The sequence below is a fragment of the Rhea americana genome, unplaced genomic scaffold, assembly GCF_003343005.1.
Source record: "Rhea americana isolate MKP2758 unplaced genomic scaffold, rheAme1 scaffold_347, whole genome shotgun sequence".
Classification (NCBI taxonomy): domain Eukaryota; kingdom Metazoa; phylum Chordata; class Aves; order Rheiformes; family Rheidae; genus Rhea; species Rhea americana.
This window is the reverse complement of record NW_028186476.1, coordinates 53,311-71,126: the sequence shown is the minus strand read 5'-3', so window position 1 is coordinate 71,126 and position 17,816 is coordinate 53,311. Positions and strand designations below refer to the sequence as shown.

Sequence of the window (17,816 nt, the reverse complement as noted above, 5' to 3'; positions counted from 1 at the left end):
CCTTTGAGGGGCATATTTGAGACACTGTCCTCTCCCAAAGGGACGTGATGTGAACTGCTAGTACTCCTGTTAATTTTTATTGTGGATGAGCAAATCTGCTGCATTAAAAGGGAGTAAAAAGGCTTAGAGATTTTGCATTTTTGGTGTGTTAATCTTTATTCCTCCGTGGAAAGACTTTGATTTGTCATTGAGCAGTGCTGATGGAGAGGACACAGCTGCTGACTTTGTTCTCATGCTGCCTATTTGAATGGACTGCTTTGCTTGGGTTTCTTCTGAGAGTTATCTCATGTTGGTCATGATATGCTCTGCTGTGGATGCACTGCTTCCCTTTCTACATAAATCTGTCTCGTTTGGATATGCCAGGATCCCTGGTGCTTAGCCTAGGCTAAATCCTAGGCTGAAATGATCTTTTTATTTATCTTTTTCTTACTATACAATATGTAACTTAGCTTCTGTGAAAAACAGTTCTCCAATCCTCCAAACATCTCCTTGTTCTAAAATAGTTTTGTTGTTCCAAACTGAACATAAAAGCCCAGTTTGGATTSTTTCCAGGCAGAAGACATTCCACTCACGTGACAGAAAACATCTCAGTTTCCCTAAGCTTGTGCTTAGAAGTTGGGCAAGGTTAGACCTGATGCTACCCAAGAGCAGCCCCATGGTGACATGCCTGTACCCCTTCAGCTGCCGTCATGGGGCCGGCAAGGATTGAGGGCTCAGAAATCAATGCCAAGCAGGGCCTTGGTGGCAGATGAACGTGCCTGGGGCTCAGCCCTGCTCCTGCTCCTCAGCTGTGTTGTGGCTCAGCAGGTGTCACACCTGTAAGCCAAGCAGATGCACTGTGCAGGAGAAAGGACTGRTCCTGATCTTGGTGGCTCTGGGCAGGGTTTTCCAGAGTCTCCTGATGTGCTGACGTTCAGGACTGCGTGGGAAGGGCTTATTTGCCAGGAGGTGACGGAAGGGGGCCTGGGGAGCAGCACAGAGGGCTTTGTCCTGCGCTTACCTGGAAAGAGGACGCTTTCGAACAGCATCAGTAGTCGTGGCACAAATGCTACTGCTGCTTCCAGGGGAGGGAGAGCGTGTCAGCAGCAACGGGAGCGCCGCAAGCAGCATCTCTGCCCTCCTTGCCATCTCTAGCTCGAGGCCTGCGGAGTGCTTGCTGGGAGGCAGGAGGGAACWAGGCTTGCTGCTGAAATGCTCTTTGGGAGCCCACTGGAGGTCTGAAGTGAAATGTGCATGCGTGCATGACCGGGGAAATTATCTGGTTAGCTCACGGGGCTGCCAGCTCCCTGCTCCGGCTGTTTCCAGCTCATGCCAGCTGGGCAGCTCAAAAGCCTTCAGGCTCTCGCAGTACGGTTCAGGGAGCATGACAGAGCATGAGTTTCTCATCTTCAGTTAATGATTTTTAGATGGAGGCAGCACATACGCAGGTACTGCCTTTGACAGATCTGTGAGCTGCCCTCAAGTCCCTTCACCTCTCCTGGGGCAGCACAGTCCTGCAGTGGGCTTTTAAAGGAGATCTGCTGTAGTGCAGATCTTGCCTGGTGCATAGGTGAGAGGAGAACAGGAAGAATTAAAAGGCTGCTGCTTCAGCGAAGTGAAGCTCCTGTCCTTCGTGAACCCCTGACGCTTGGAGTGCATCCATGTTCCCCGTGCTTGGAGCACAAAGGTGTGTGATGCCGGCAGCTGGCAGGCAAGGGTACAGGGCACATGGGTCTGGCAGGGCTGGGACTCAACTGAGGAGGYGAGTAAGCACCTAGCTGGGTGACTCTCCTGTGTAGTCCTGTGTGCTGCACGCTGACCCTTGCTCCTCTCCATCTTGCTAGGTAAACTTCAATGAGCCCCTCTCCATGCTGCAGCGGCTCACGGAGGACTTGGAGTACCACGAGCTACTGGACAAAGCTGTCAAGTGCGAGAGCTCCACGGAGCAGATGTGCTTCGTTGCTGCGTTTTCGGTGTCTTCCTACTCGACGACTGTCCACCGCACAGCAAAGCCATTTAACCCGCTGCTGGGGGAAACCTATGAGCTTGACCGGCTGGATGAATTTGGCTTTCGGTCCCTGTGTGAGCAGGTAAGAAGTGATCTGTGGAGAGAAAGTCTCATTGACTGCCCAGCAGYAGGAGCACTGTCCCACTCTTCACATCTGCCCAAAACAGCCCTTTCCTGAAGAAGAATGGGTGTCTCCTCGCACTGAGCAAGGCCAATGTAGGGAGCAGTTAGCTGTTGGCATTGGCAGAAGAAGCAGCAGATAGAACCTGAGCCRTGTTCCTCAGTATCACAGAGCAGGAGATGTGGCGCAGAGGGGAGAAGGACCTCTGTCATGCTGGCAGGTCTCCTGGCAGCCTGACCTGGAGCTGYGGTTTCTCTACCACCTTAACGCTTGAGCAGAAAAGGAGAAACTCTCCTCACTCAAGCTCCCTTGTAGCAGCAAGCAGTTGCACAGTTCCTCCCTGCTCCCGGTGTTTCTTCAGGCTGGAGCAAGTCTTGGGGTCTTACTTCTTTCTTGTTGGCTTGAAAAGCTTTTTGGTTTCAGAGCTTGAGGACGACCTGAGAACCTCTGGCATCCTCATGCTCTAATCACAGAGTGCATCTGACACACATCAGTCAAACAGCAGGTCTTAAAAACCTGCAGTGCTTAATGAGTTGAGACCTGTGAAGAAAATTGATTCTTGACAAGTTAACATTTTGCATGGTTGTTTGGTCCATCCTGCCTTCCTGGGCCATTTATAACCTTTTGCTGGATGTGAAAGGTGGGACACAGAAGAAGTAGGGGGAGGGGGAAGTGTTGGGGGGGGTACTTCTGTGTTCTCCAGGTGGTCTCTGTGCTGTTTTGGGGCTGGGATCCTCGGAGCAAAGAGATTATCACAGCTTTCTAACTTCAGAAACTTCAAGCAAAATCRCAGACCTCTGTCCCTCTGTAAAGGCCAATATAGGTCCAAGACTTGCAAGGGCAGACAGTACCCATTGAGACCAATGAAGTGAGATTTGGGGATCAAGGCTGCAGTCCATTGATTCATGGTATGAGAATCAGCCCTGACAATGGCTGTAGTGCTCTGACACTCAGCGTATTTCCCCCTTCTGCACTGATTGTTTTCTTTGGGATATAAAGTGATATTTTTTAATGTCAAAATATGTGAGAAATGCCTTTGTGAAGCAGGCTGGGGAGCACTGGGCCACAGCCTTGAGCTGCAGGGTGAGAGTATGCTCTGTTGCAGTGCAGTCTGATACCTGTACTAATCGCCTAGATGAGCCCAAAATAGAAGAGATGGAGGCAGATGGAGAACAGTGCTGGCCAAGTGTTGGGAGACAGCTCAGGGCTGCTGAAAAGGTTGGAGTAGCTGGAGGATCCTAGCTTTGAAGCAAGAGCAGCAAGAACTAGGAGAAGAGAAAAGTGAGTAGTTCTGCTCCAGTGCCCTGTGTGTCTCGAGCTAGTTTTCTTCACTCAGTGCCAGAGCAGAGCTCTCCTACGAAGAACCACCTCTGCCTCTGGGCCAGCCTGCTCTGAGCTCAGGTTTTTCCTGCCCACAGCCTGAACTATGCTCAGGAGCTGGGTCCAGCAGCCTGCGTAGCCCACTCCTGGTACCCGTGGGGCAGAGGCACCCTCCTGATTGGAGCTGGGTGCCTCCTGCCATGCCAGGGTCTYCCCAGCTGCTCTCCAGTCATGGCTGTTGGGAATGAACTGCATTTCTGTTGAGCTGGCTTTTGCAGAGCTAGGGACTGTGTTCGCAAGCTATGTCTTCCAGACACCTGGTGCTCAGGACCCTCCCTCTACYGAGTTCCCTTTGCCTTTGGAGATGGTGCACCTTGCTCAGACTGGTCTCCCCTGCTGCAGAGCACTCCCCATAGAAGCAGGCTAAAGTAGCGCTTTGTRTAGAGGGTCCCTAGCAAGGAGAAATTATGTGTCGGTGCACCTGTGTGATCCACCAAGGAGGTGAGTGCCGAGTGTCACGCTATCCTGGCATGGGAATCCCYGATGGTGAGTTGGCCAAAGTGCCGGAGAACTCTTTCTGGTGGGAAAGAGCAGACACGCCCTGACAGAGCTCCTTAGATGGAAAACGGTTTTGCTGCTTATCTGAACGTGCAATGCTGGGCTACATGATGCTCMTAACTGATGACGTGGTCAGACGTGCAGACAGGCAAGCTGGGACTATGGAGTGAGGAAGTTCCATGTTCCTCTGACATTGCTTTGTTTGTCCTGCTTTCTGCTTGAAAGGATTTTTGAGCTGTCCTGCCCTGCCATCACAGTTGTGCTAGAATGAGTTTATACTCACTGAAGTCCCACATCACGGTAGTATCATTAAGCAGCTGGATAAATGTGTTGAGCCTCATGAAGGATGAGAGACTTGCAGTTGAGGTTGCAGGGCTGGCGAGGCAGCGATGATGCTGGTGTGGGGTGTAAGTCTTCCTGTGACACAGAGTGTACTCTGGTACCTGTGGTTTTCTTTTCAGGTTGTCCTTTGTGGCATTTGGTCTGTCTCTTGTACTCAGGATCTAAACTGAGCCTTGCTGGTGTGTGCATATCCAGATGCCACCAGGCCTCTAAGTGAATTTAGATATCTGCCAACAGTTCTCAGTTCCGTGGAGAGGATCCTGGGTCTTCCCCCAGGCTGCTGCACTCCCCCRAGAGCTCCGTGTTGTCTCTCTTTCAGCTATTTTTGAAAGCGTGGTGTTTTCTGTGGGTGATTTCTGTGATCAGCTCCATGCCTCCCAGCCTCCACAGAGTGCCCTGTGTTTCTGCAAAGCTYCTATCTCCTCCTCCGCAGGCAGCCCACTGCTACCAATTAGCAGTGCTGCTGTCCTTGGGAACTTTCCTGTTACTCTCCTTGCTTGGTACCCTCCTGAGAGCACTGGCTTTGCCTGCCTGCCAGCACAGCCTCGGTGGAAAGCCAAACTATTTCTGAGGAACCGCTGGCCAAATCACGGACCTTCACACCCAAGTCTGGGCAGCAGCTGTAGCAGACTTTATACTGTGCAGTCAACTCCTAACAGGACATCTAGGTGCAAACAAAACTGCAAACAAAACAATGATAAGATACCCAAAGTCTGCACATGCTTGGCAAAGGTGTGGCTCAAGGCAGGGTGGCAGTTCCCATCACATCATATCTGTCCATTCTGTCATCCCTCATGAGCTCTCAAACTTTGCACTGCCTCTCTGTCTTGGCAGAGGCTGACAGTGGCTTGCAGTGCCCCTCTGGGCAGGGACAGTGGGAGCAAGTCATGGGCCGTGCCTGCCCCAGCAGCAAGCAGGCTGTGTTGGGTCTCCTGGAAGTGTGGCCATTTAACCAGTGACAAAAGTAAAGGTGTTTCTGTAGRTATTCTCTAGGATTCATGCCTCTGCTGTCCCTTCATGCCATCCAAAGCTGAATGTCTGACTGGGCCAGCTCTGCTTGCAGCCAGCTGTGCTCTCTTGCAGCGCTCAATGATGTCCATGTGGCCTGTCCCAGTCACCAGAGCTCGTGCCAGAGACTGCAGCAAGCCAGGACACTGCTGACCTGAGTGTTATGGACTACAGCTACAAATGTCCTCTGCTGTCACATTAAAGTGCAAATGATTGACTGATATCTAAATAAGTCAAAATCTAGCGAGGAATGTGCTTTCCAGGCTGTAGGGGTAAAAAGCCTAAGCAATCAGGAGCTGGAATGATAATCATGTATTTTCTGTGGCTTCTTCTCTGCCTCTGTACATTCTCGAATACCTCTATGTCACCTCTCCCTGCACTGTGACCCTGCTCAACTTAATGTTAGCAAGTGGTGGGTAGATGCTGGTGTCTGGGTTGCTGACATAGTGATGCCAGGATGCTTTATCTATCTGTTAGGTGGRGAAAGCACCTTGCAGCCAGTCCTCCTGGCTGCTGAAGCAGGTTTCACATGCATGGTGTGGTCAGAACAACAGCTTTGGTTTACTGTTCTCATTTGGTCTGCAGTGAGCAAGCACAGGGCTGCCTGTCACCTGCTGCAGGACAGCCCCAATCACATTATTCTCATACCTTTCTAGCCCCTTTCCTATTTTTTGGCCCTCCTTTCCACCATCCTGGTACTCCCTTTCTCCATCCCAGCCTCCCACATAAACAATCCACACTGAGGTAACATTTTGCTGTTGATCCTGGTTTTGCTACATCCATTCCCAAATTTGGTGTTTCTGATCCCATYTCCTAGGTAGTCAGCCTTGCTTGCTTATTACTGGTATGGTTATCTAGGTACTGCTGGCCTTGCAAGACTTTGCTTCCCAAAGGTCTCCAGCAATCTCCTCCAGTTATCTCTGAGGTCTGGCTGTTTCTCACATTGCCCCCTTAAGCAAATCTGACCAACCCTCCAGGTGTTATCTGTAACTTTTGTCACTTCTCACACTATCACCTGTTGCATCCATCATGTCATGCCCYCCTGCCTGGCTGTTTCATTTTTCCCTCACTAGCACCATGCATATCTCAGTGTCAGATGCTCCCCAGGGCTGCTGCTGTCACTGGAGCATCCCRAGGCAGAAATGCCTGGTTTCAAGACGCCCTTTTCCTACCTAGGCCTAGTCAGTAGACCAGGGCAGGACAGTGATCTGAGCCTTGGGGCTCGGATCACAGATCAGCCTCACCTCTGCTGGAGCAGAGTTGCTCCTGGTGTGAAGCAGGCATTAAAATGGAAAATTCATCCTCTCTGGTGTGCCTGCTCCAGCTGCTTTGGGGATGGGTGGATTTTGGGTGCTCACCAGGTGTAGGCTTGCTATAGCAGCCATTTGAACTCTTAACTCTTTCCTCCATCCYGTTCCTTTCCCACAAAGGTGTAGAAGAGATTCATCATAAACTGAGGTTTACTGTAACTGGGAGTGAAACTGCTCTGTTGTAGCACTCAGGAGCATTTGATTCATGAGCTGAGTCCCTAAATCCCCCTTCTGGACAAAACTCAAAGAGCAAATTCAGAGATAACATGGGTTTGCATCTGCACAGGATCGGCAGTACCTCTTGCTGTGGGCGGTCCTGGCCTGGTACCACCCTTGGTAAGGACTGTGCTGTGTCCYGCTCCAGGACCTGGGGCCGTGTAGCCAGATGGACATTGTTTCTAGCGCTCTTAATTTTCCTTGGAGCGCCTGTTTGCTGCTCAACCCTGAGACATGCTGAGCAAAATATTGATAATCTTGTGAATTAAATCTAGTTAACCAAATAGGATTTTCTGCTGCTGGTTACCACGGGATTTAATGGAGAGATTTTTGTTCTGTTCACATTTATAATCCAGTTGCTCAAGGCACTTAGGCTGTAATTACATCAGTGCAAAACATCTCTTAATGCAGTTGGGTCTGGAGGTGTTCCCAGGGAACGAAAGCATGTGTTGTGCTGGATAGCCCCAAAGCGACTGCATGAGCGCCTCGTTTGAGGGAAAGGTAAAGGGAGCCCAGTGGCCTGGGCTGCTCCCTGCCCCAGGGGTCTCTGCTGAGGACAACAGCAGTTCAGCAGCACACCGCCATCTGCTCGCTCAGGTTTTCCCTTGCAGATGAATACCTTTGTTTCCACCAGCAGATCAAGGCCCCTCACGTGGTCTTAGCTCTCCCACAGTTTCTCAATCACTTGCACTACAGAAGTAAAGGCATTACAAGCATTACTGGGAACTTCTTTCCTCCAGCAGTTCTTTTTGCCAGGGTGCCCCTGCTGCAAACCRGGCTGCTCTCAGTCTCTCTTGTCGTCTTGAGCTCTTTGGAGCTGGGCTGTGATGTCCTAGTCTCAGCTTGAGTAGCATTTGTGGGACAGTTTTATGGTCTTCCCATGTTGTGACTTTTCCAGGACAAAGGAATATGAGCAGTGCCCTTTTACAAGTCATCACAGAGTCACTATTTGATCAGTGTCCCCAGAACCTTCAAGACAGTTGTGCTGCAGAGTTGTATCTGCTTCCCCTGCCTTGGCTGAAGTTCAATTTGCCAATAGGAGCAAGGCCAAAGTCTTGGCTGAGCAGGCCAGTGTTTCTCAGGTGATGTGGGGAGCTTAGCCCTGCAGGGTTTTTCCAGGCAGAAGCAGTGGGAGCTGCTGCAGGCAGGAGAGATGCTGATACGCTGGAATTGCTTGCGATCTGGGCTGGGTTTCAGCACATCCCTGTTTCTTAACCAAGATTCTTGGAGAGTKGGGCCTTGTTCCAGGGGTCATGCTCTAGCACACTCTCATACTGATTAAAAAAAAAAAATGCTGAATTTGAACTGATGCTTTGCTAATSAGCCTTAGAAAATCCTGACTGTAATTCTCTGCACCTGCACGTGCTGCCAGACCACCTTGTAGGAAATCACTCTGATGGAGAAGGTGATTGTGTCTCAGGGTAAYCCCAGTGTCTCCCCTGGCCTTGGAGATGCTCAGCCATGGCTGGGAACTCAGTGTGGTGTTTCCTTGTGAATTTTAGGTAGTTGTCTTTGGGAGGTCAGAAAGCATGGCATCCTCAGGCCAAAACTGGCATATAGCCGTAGTCTGTCCTTGGGCTCATACCCTCATGGCTGTGTACTCTGAAAGCCCTCAGGGGGCCCTCTGCTCCTGCCTCTTGCTCTCTGATATGGGTTGATGTGGCCTGACAGGCTGTTTCTTCTCTTTCCCAGGTGAGCCATCATCCCCCAGCAGCTGCCCATCATGTGTATTCCAAGCGAGGGTGGACTCTGTGGCAAGAAATCACGATTGCCAGCAAATTCAGGGGCAAATACCTCTCTATTATGCCACTGGGTAGGTGACTTGTGTTGAGAAGATCAGGGCTTGCCTTGGTTGGCACTGCTTGTGCAGTACCCAAGAGATTATACCCACATGCTGATCCCATGCCCATGCCCACATGTAGCTGAGACCTTGGGTGGGATGCTAGAACATCTCAATCTCTCCTTTAATTACTGGGGAAGCCCTGGGTAACCAGATGCAGATACAGGCTCAAACCAGAAAGGATGATTTCCATCTCAAGCAAGCAGGAGCACAGATCTTCATGCTCCCAGTCACAGACAGTCCTGCCTGTCCCAAAACTAAGCTAACACTGAGGGTACCTGACTTGTCTCGTGACACTGAGCTGTMAACCAGGCAGCACATTTCTGACCTACTTTTAAAATTAGAGCTTTTGCAGGGAGAGAAGACTTTACAGATATTGCAACTTCACTAGAGTGGTAAAACATGCAGCAAGGGRAGGGAAGGATGCAGATGTAATGCTAGTGCTGCCTGCAGGGAACACTATGCATTCAGGATCAAAGTCCATGTTTTGTAAAGTTGAGTAAAGACAGAGCCTGAAGACATGAAAACTCCTTCTGTTTCTTAACTACTGAGAGGAGATTTGGGGCTGAGGAATGGGRATGCAGGTAGAAGGCCCATGTTGGCTCCAAGGAAGAGTGTGGTGCTGGGGTGTCACTGTGTGCTGGAGAGGCGTGACGGCTGCCCTGAGCTGTGCTGCTCCTTCTGCCCTACACTCTCATCTCTCCACAGGTGCCATCCACCTCGAGTTCCACTCCAGTGGGAATCACTATGTCTGGAGGAAGGTCACCTCTACTGTTCACAACATCATTGTAGGCAAGCTCTGGATTGACCAGGTCAGTGGCTGCTGGTTCGAGGAGACAGTCCCTGTCTGGTCCTTGCCTTACTTTAGGACCAGTGCAGAGGGACTAGAGGGATATTTCCTTCCTACAGTATATGCTAGTCCTGTCTGACTTCCAAACAATATTCCTGCTGTGATAGGAAGATGTATTTCCCTGACAGGGGTGGGGGGAATGGTATTCGGAGCTCCTTCCAAGGCTAGCAGCTCCATGGGGCAGGGTTGTATAATGGCCACACATGATCAGATCCAGTGCGTGACAGATTTTGCTCCTACCAAGCAGCGCAGGCTGCTGTTGATGAGCCATGGGGCTGGCTGGGGCTGCCAGCATCCCTGTTTCCTCAGTGGCACTGTCTTCAATGGCACTGCTCCAGCATCCGGAGTCAGGAACAGAAGTAATGCTGCAGCTGATGTTCATTTGTATCTGCACGAACTACAACTAATGCCTGATTTGTCTCCTTGCAAAGTCTCACTTCCTGTGATTCTCTGTCTTTTATCTAGTCTGGTGAAATAGAGATTSTTAACCATAAGTCAAAAGATAAATGCCAGCTGAAATTTACCCCCTACAGCTACTTCTCCAGAGATGTCCCCCGAAAGGTACGTGTCCAAAAATATCCCTGCTCATTCTAGCAGCCTTGCTCGTGGTGGGGCCTGGCTCTTCTCTCTGAGCCAGGCCAGAGCTTGTGAGATCTCAGCACTGCAGACAGGATGAACCTCGCACAGGGCAAGGAGCGTTCATGGGAACTGGGCTGTCACCTCTGTCTGATGTAGGTCACCAGCAAGGCCTGGGAGGGAACCAGCTGGGTCAACCAGAGCCTGTTTTKGGGCTCTGCTCAGCTCTTTACTAAAGTTGCGGTGCTAGCCAGGTGACAGTATTTGAGACCTGGAAAGGACTGGATAGGCTGGAGATCCAACAACAGGGGCTGGATCAGGGTGAGCCATATTCTCCTTATGTGGGGGACAGCAAGGCTCTGTCCCAAGGGCACTACAGCCCCAATTGAATCACGAGGTCTAGCTACTTGGGCTATCCAAAGGGTGTTCTGGCTTCCTGYCCATCTGCTTGCCCTTTGGGTACTTTCAAATGCCACTAGAGCCATCTCTGCAATTTCATCTGTTCTGACAGGTGACAGGGGTGGTGACTGATGCTGATGGTAAGGCCCACTACGTCATGTCTGGCACATGGGATGAGAAGATGGAGTGCTCCAAGATAGTGCAGAGCAGCCATGGCAGCACCAGCTCAGAAGGCAAACAGAAAACTGTCTACCAGACCCTCTCTCCAAAGGTCCTGTGGAAGAAATACCCCCTTCCGTGAGTGACATCCTCAGGCTTGGGGTTCTGGGGCCTGGGCTGCAGAGCTCCTCTTGTTAAATAACTGCAGTCTCCTTGCATTGCAGCAATGGGCAAAATGAACCAAGGATAAAGGTGTAATTCTGTATCGTGCAGACAACACTGGGGGAGGGAGGGGCTCTAGAAGGGACTGCTATGAAGGCAGCTCTGTTGTGCACAAGGCTAAGCACAGTGGAAAGGGACCAGGACTTATGTGACTGTGTGGCTTTCTTGGRTTACAAGTGTATGCCAGGATGAGAGAGCAGGTTGTGTGCTCTCTGCAAGGGGACACCAGTGTGGCTGGAAAACTGCTTCACCAAGTTACTCTGATGGTTGCTGGCTATCCTCTTTCGCACTAGTTGCTTGAGCCCTTTGGGGACCAACCCTCTTGATGTTCCTGGTCACAGCAGGTTGCTGTCATCCCTCCTCATCGAGCCTTGCTCCCACCCAGCTCAGCTTGGTGCTTGGTTTGGCATGTTGTTTTTCTTTATTCAGAGTAGTGTGGCAGAGCATGAGAGCAGCTGTGTGTGTGAGCAGACAACTCTTCAAYAGCTGTGATCCAGAGGAACATCATGATAACTCTCTTTTACATTGAATCAGTCCTTTTTGTATTGTATTAGGGGTTCTGGTGGTTCTCTGCTCCTGTCTGGYACCCAGGCCAGTTCCTGTTGCCTGGATGCTTCACCCAGAAAAGAAACACCAAACCAATCTTCAACCATTTGGCARCACTGACAGCTGATCCCTTCTTTGGATCTGAAGGTGTTCTGCTGGAATGGTTCCCAGTGGAAAATGTATCCATGTGGTGCCACCAGTGTTGTGTGTGGCCCCAGGASTAAGCCACTCAGTTCTTCAGTCTCAAATCTTTTGGGTTGAGCTATTTCATATTTCAGCCATGCAACACTGCAGTCAGCTCGTAGGTGTTTAGCTTCCTCAYGCTGAGCTAGCCAATGGAGAAGGTGTATGTACTCCCTGGAGGGGCTGTGTCGCAGGATTAGTCTAGGAGAGGCATTGTTGGCATCTCCACTAGGGTGGTGGGAGACAGGGCTCCCCAAAGGACCTTCTATATGTGTTTTGGGGGATCGAAATAATAGTAGAGCAGCTTTGGCAAGCTGAAGATGAGACACAAGCATGTGAATGAATGGGGAGCTCTAGCTCAGGTAAGCACTACCTCTGATGTCCTGATCTGGGCTCTCTGGCTCCAGGGAGAATGCCGAGAACATGTATTTCTTCTCTGACCTGGCCCTCACCCTGAATGAACCCGAGGAGAGAGTGGCCCCCACAGACAGCCGGCTGAGACCTGACCAGCGGCTCATGGAAAGCGGCCGGTGGGATGAGGCCAACGTGGAGAAACAGCGACTTGAAGAGAAGCAGAGAGCTGTGCGCCGGAGGCGGGAGGCCGAGGCTGTGGAAGCCCTGGAGGAAGGTGAGGTACTCTGGGCTGTTGGAGGGATGACCAGAGCTGGGTCAAAGGCCTAGTGCCCTTTGCTGCTAAACTAGGGATAAAGCAACTGAGTTGGACAGCCCTGGAAGGGCTCTGGTGTTGGGGATCTAGGCTCTGGGCATGGCATCACTCTGGGCCCCTAGTGAAATTATGCAGTTAACTATATGGCAGAGGTAAAACCACTCCTCACCTTAAGTTTTTCTTCTTTTGCAGGCAAGGACTATGAAGGCTACATCCCACTGTGGTTTGAGCGGAAAGYGGATCCCATGACAGGGGAGCTGATCTGTGTTTATAAAGGTGGATATTGGGAGGCCAAGGACAAGCAGGACTGGAGTATGTGCCCTGACATCTTCTGAGCTGCCGTGCTCACTTTGGGGTGGCCAGCCCCGGGCCTCTCTTTTCACCAGGATAGACAGAGGGACAGTGAGGACACTCTGGCAGCATCCTGCTGTCAGGTAACAGTGCAAAGAAACACATACACAGACTAAATACATGCAGAAATTTAAAGAGCAAATCTAAACAGGGATTCCAAACCTATTTTTTTACACACTAATAAATAGCATTTTTTTTTAATGGTGGCTTTTTCAGCTACTAATTAGGAATGAAGACACATTGAATCTGGTTGTTTTTTAGCCTGACATATTTATTGCTATCAGGAGTTGCTGCCTATATCTTTCAGCGCCTCAGCTTTATTGGTTGAGACGTTGACTTCCAAAGATGCTCGCATTGTGGGGATGCCGTATGTTTGTGTGAGCTCTTCTTTTGACATTTTTTTCCCCATTTGTGTGCGGACTTTATGGATTTTTTTTTTTTTTTAAATCTACTCCTGGTTCAGGTTCCTTTAAAGACACAAACAACTCTTTGAGCCCTGCTCAGAAAACTGCCTCCAGGGACTGTAGCTGAGGCACTTGATCCTGGATTCTCTTGGTGGCTCCCGCAGTGCCCTGTGATCCCAGCAATACCAATCAGGACATTTCAGCTGGTGACCTTTCTTTTTTTTCTTTCTTTCTTTCTTTTTTTTTTTTTTTCCCCAAAGAAGCACATTGAACAGTTTCCCATGAGTCTGCAGTCTTTAGTCAAGGTTTGGGGCTGTCTTTAACATGATACTTTGTGAGAGTGATTGGGGYTATCATAGAATCATAGAATAAGTAAGGTTGGAAGGGACCTCTGGAGATCATCTAGTCCAACCTCCCTGCTCAGCAGGGTCACCTAGAGCATGTTAGACAGGGTTGCATCCAGGCGGGCCTTGAATATCTCCGGAGAAGGAGACTCCACAGCCTCTCYGGGCAACCTCTTCCAGTGCTCCGTCACTCTCACAGGGAAGAAATTGCACCTCACATTCAGGCAGAACTTCCTGTGGTTCAATTTCTGCCCATTGCCCCTTGTCCTGTCACATGGGACAACTGAAAAGAGTTTGTCCCCATCCCCTGGACACCCTCCCTTCAGGGACTTGTAGACATTGATAAGATCCCCCCTCAGGCTTTTCTTCTCCAGGCTGAACAGGCCCAGCTCTCRCAGCCGTTCCTCATATGGCAGATGCTCCAGCCCTCTGATTGTCTTTGTAGCCCTATGCTGGACTCTCTCCAGCAGCTCCATGTCTCTCTTGTCCTGGGGAGCCCACAACAGACACAGTAGTCAAGATGAGGCCTCCCCAAGGGCTGAGTAGAGGGGCAGGATCACCTCCCTCGACCTGCTGGCAACACTCCTAATGCACCCCAGGAGACCATTGGATTTCTTGGCTGCAAGGGCACATTGCTGGCTTATGGTCTATTTGTCATCCACCTCCAGGTCCTTCTCTGTTATGTTTGGTTTGTTTTTCCTGCAACTGCATCCCAGGGGCAAACAGCTTGTCACTGAGGTCAGGAAAGTGAGCTGTCTACCCAGGAGATACCAAGCTTATGTTGGTGGGGTCAGACGAAGTGTTTGAGTACAAAGTGAAGGGCAGTTTGTAGACAAGCATATGCTCTATGATACTGGAGCCAGCAGGCATCAGATCTCTCYCGTCCATATCTCTGTGGTGGGACCCAGTGCTCCCAGGAATCTGAAGTTTTGTGCAAGGGCTTTCCAGACAGTTTCCCTGTTCAGCTATGCCTGACCCCAGGCAGGAGGAAAAGCCTGAAGGAGAGGTGAGAGGGTCAGGGAAAAGGTGGCATGGTGCYGCTTGCTTGGATGGAGGGGTTTCCTGCAGAGCTAGTGCAGGGTGGGGACCAGCCTGTGGGAAGGGGCAGCTTCCCTGCTAGCTGGTTCCTGCACATGCTGCTGGCACAGGTGCAGTTGTTGGTGGCTCTGTGGCAGGAGGCCTTTGTCCTGGATCCATATTCACATCCCAGTGGCTTCTCCAGTAAGTAAGACAGTCTCCAAATGTGCCAGGACAAAGCTCCAGGGCCTAGGTGAGTTCCTGGAAGGCTTCTGCTGCCTAGTGCCAGGAAAGCCAGGCTGTGGACTTCCTACAAGTGTATTAGTTCTCTTCCCTGAAGTAACATCTCTCCCAGGAGGAGTTTCTGGTCGTAACTAAAATCTCTCTCCTGAATGCAGCAGGCATAGGCTTTGCTTCCTCCCTGGAGCAATGGGAGATCCCCACAGCAAAGCCTGTGCCTCTGCAGTTTGCATTTTCATGAGGAATCTTCTTAACACCTCAGAGCCATAGGGCAGTCTGTGGAGGAAATGCCAGGCTGAACTCGACTCTGTATCCATCTGGAAGAAACACAGACTGTCCAGGAGCCCCTCTCCCGCCTCTGTCCTTKCCTTCCCATGAGTGCTAATTGGGAWCAGCTTGAGAACATGGATGAGGTAGCCCCACATTTGCCATTCAACCCACGTGTGTGCTTTTACCTCACTGTGGCACGGGATGCCCCGGGAAGAGCTGAACAAGCCTTGCAAGTGGTCGGTGAGGACCAGAAGTGAGTGATGCTTGGACATATGACATTCATGCAGCTATAGCTGGTCCCTGAATGCAGAAATGAGAGGCGAGTAGCAGGACCCATAAGGTAACAGGCTCAGCAAGTCATGCTCGGTCAGAGAGAATCAAGGAGACCTGCACACTTGTGTTTGCCTCACTGGATTTCATTTTTGATGTCTTCTTCTCTGGGTCTACATCATATCATACTGATTGCTCCCTCCCATGAGTCAGAGGTCACTTGAAGCTGAACTGTCATATCCACATTGGAAGATAATTAAGCAATAATAAACTTAGAGGCAATGGTAACTGGAAAACCAAGGCTGCACATGGGACACTTATGCAATCAGGTTCCTAAACCATCAGTCTCCTTCTGGTCATCTGCTCTTACAGCACCTCCATACCTGTTATTTACAGCATACCTATGTGTATAGTATATATAGACCTTGTATGATGTAACAGTAGTGAGTGGCTATTGGAGTGGCAACACACACTGATTTCAATGTACCCTTTAATCTTATTTATTTGCTTCTAATTTATATATATAAATAGATATAAATATATATAAAATTATTTTGCTTAAATTTATATGGTACATAATAGATGAAAAATAATGAAGACAGAAGCAACTGTCTGAGTTTTTGTAGTATGAGTACGATATTTTTCCTTAGACTCATCCCGGAGGTAGGGATGTAGGGATAATGGTGATTAAGTAGGGAAGTAACATTTTGCTCCAAAGCAGTCATACTCAAAAGATCTCATGAGAAAGATCATTCCCATCTAGAAACAGTGCATTTGGGATTTGAAGGAGAGCTCTCAGTATGCCGCAGATTCAGGAGTTTGACCCTCAAAGCTGGGTCTCTGAAATGCTGAGCTGGGTATTACAGGCATGTGGGCCTGATGTAGTCACCGTTTCCAGGGCTCCCCTCCTGATGGTTTGTCTATGGCTCAGTAAAGCCATTGAAACTCTTAAATTTTCCAGATTGCTGCATTAATGGTATTCAGCCTGTTGAGAGAGCTGTGGCATGTCCCATCACGAGGGCATTTAGATCTTCTCCTTTGGAGCCACCCATTCACGTAACTGGGACAATGGCAGATGCTTTGCGCTAAAGCTTCCTTTATGCTACTCCTAGTTTGGTTTTATAACGATAAGAAAAGTGATACTTAGGATTCTCCACACCAGGCCTGATTCAGTTTTATAAAATGGAGTAGGAATCTAGCTTTTCAAAATGCCTTATTTTTCTTGTTTATTTTGTTAACACAAGCATTAGCCAAGAGCTTGGAAAGGTGGGAAATTCCTGCACTAGCTGTCCMTCAAGACAGGACATGTGTTCTTGCAGTTAAAGAAAGTGCAGATTGAAATGTTGCTCATTAAGTGTGGCACCTCAGTGCCCAGTTCTGCTAGACTCTGAGACAGTGAGAAGTCTTTTCTGATTTACGTCCAGTAAATACRTCTGTCTAGAAGTTGTCATCACAGACACTGCACAGCTTAGCAAAGCCCAGGGGAGTGCTAGGAACACCCCCAAAAAAGAAATCCCACATTTTTTAAATTAATTTTTTAAAATCTGTTGTATCTTCCAGAGGTCATCTAGTGACAACACTTAATCTGAGCACCATCTCCTCGTCTTTCTATTTTCCCTCCAGAGGATTTTAATGTCATTCTACTGTAAATGCTKTTGAATGTATTTCTTTTGAACAATATATCGTGAGTGATCCCTCTTCTCCGACACAGTAATAAAACTTGGATTTGGGAGTTTTAAAATGTACAGTGCCAATGTTACCACTTGCTCCACAAAGCTGCAGCTGATGAGGGTCCCAGGATGAATCCAGAGCCAGGCAAGCTCCTGACCGTGCAGAGCCTGAGTGCATGGTGGGTGGGGTGAGGTTCTCGGGGACAGGAGTGGGAAGAGGGGGTGGCCACCCCTGGGCGACAAGTCCAGGCTGCATGGTGTGGCCAAGTGTCAGTGCTGTGACCAAGTGTTGGGTGCCCGGGGAGTGAAGCTGGGCTCAGTGCTGTGGTCCGCTGTGCCAGCTTTGGGAGCATTGCTGGTGTGTGAGTGGGTTTCTCTTCCCTGTCCCCTGGGGTCTGAAGGGCACTCTGTGTTTGCCCTTGGCCCAAGGGAAGCAGATGGGGCCTGGGTGAGATGGGTCTGTGGAGATGGCGAGGGGAGAAGGAGGTCCAGAGGAGGTGGCCTAGGGGGGAAAGGAGGGACAGGGGAGATTGTCCAGGGGAGGAGATGGTCCAAGGGACGTGACCTAGAGGAGGAGAAGGGATGGGAGGAGATGGCCCAGGGGATGTCATCTAGGGAAAGAGATTTTCCAGGTGAGAAGATGGCCTAGAGYATGAYGTTGCCTGTGGGAGGAGGTTTGCTTGGGGAGGAGGTTSTCCAGGGGAGGTGGCTTGGGGAGGRGGTTGTCCAAGGGAGGTGGCTGGGGAAAGATGTTGTCCAGGAGAGGTAACCCAGGGAAGACGACAGGGGAGGTTGCCTGGGACRGGGAGTGGCCTGGGAAGGTGTCAGGGAAGGGGCTGGGGAGAGGTGGCGGTGCAGGGGTGGCGGGGATGGCAGCTGTGAGGGCTGGGCAGGCCAGGGCACGCAGGGGCCCCTCAGTGGCGCCGACGTTGCCCGGTGACGGACG

At 50.2% G+C, this 17,816-nt stretch overlaps 1 protein-coding gene across 1 annotated transcript in view; it reads left to right on the top strand.

The window, feature by feature from the left end:
* OSBP2 (oxysterol binding protein 2) overlaps positions 1 to 16,941 on the top strand; it is a 157,486-nt gene extending 140,545 nt beyond the window's left edge. Inside the window, exons 9-15 of the mRNA XM_085311662.1 lie at positions 1,824 to 2,069; positions 8,555 to 8,675; positions 9,411 to 9,514; positions 10,018 to 10,113; positions 10,640 to 10,824; positions 12,045 to 12,265; positions 12,497 to 16,941. Of these exons, the coding sequence (XP_085167788.1) occupies positions 1,824 to 2,069; positions 8,555 to 8,675; positions 9,411 to 9,514; positions 10,018 to 10,113; positions 10,640 to 10,824; positions 12,045 to 12,265; positions 12,497 to 12,639 (1,116 nt within the window). The 3' untranslated portion in view covers positions 12,640 to 16,941. The remainder of the gene's footprint in view (positions 1 to 1,823; positions 2,070 to 8,554; positions 8,676 to 9,410; positions 9,515 to 10,017; positions 10,114 to 10,639; positions 10,825 to 12,044; positions 12,266 to 12,496) is intronic.
* Positions 16,942 to 17,816: the final 875 nt, after the last annotated feature.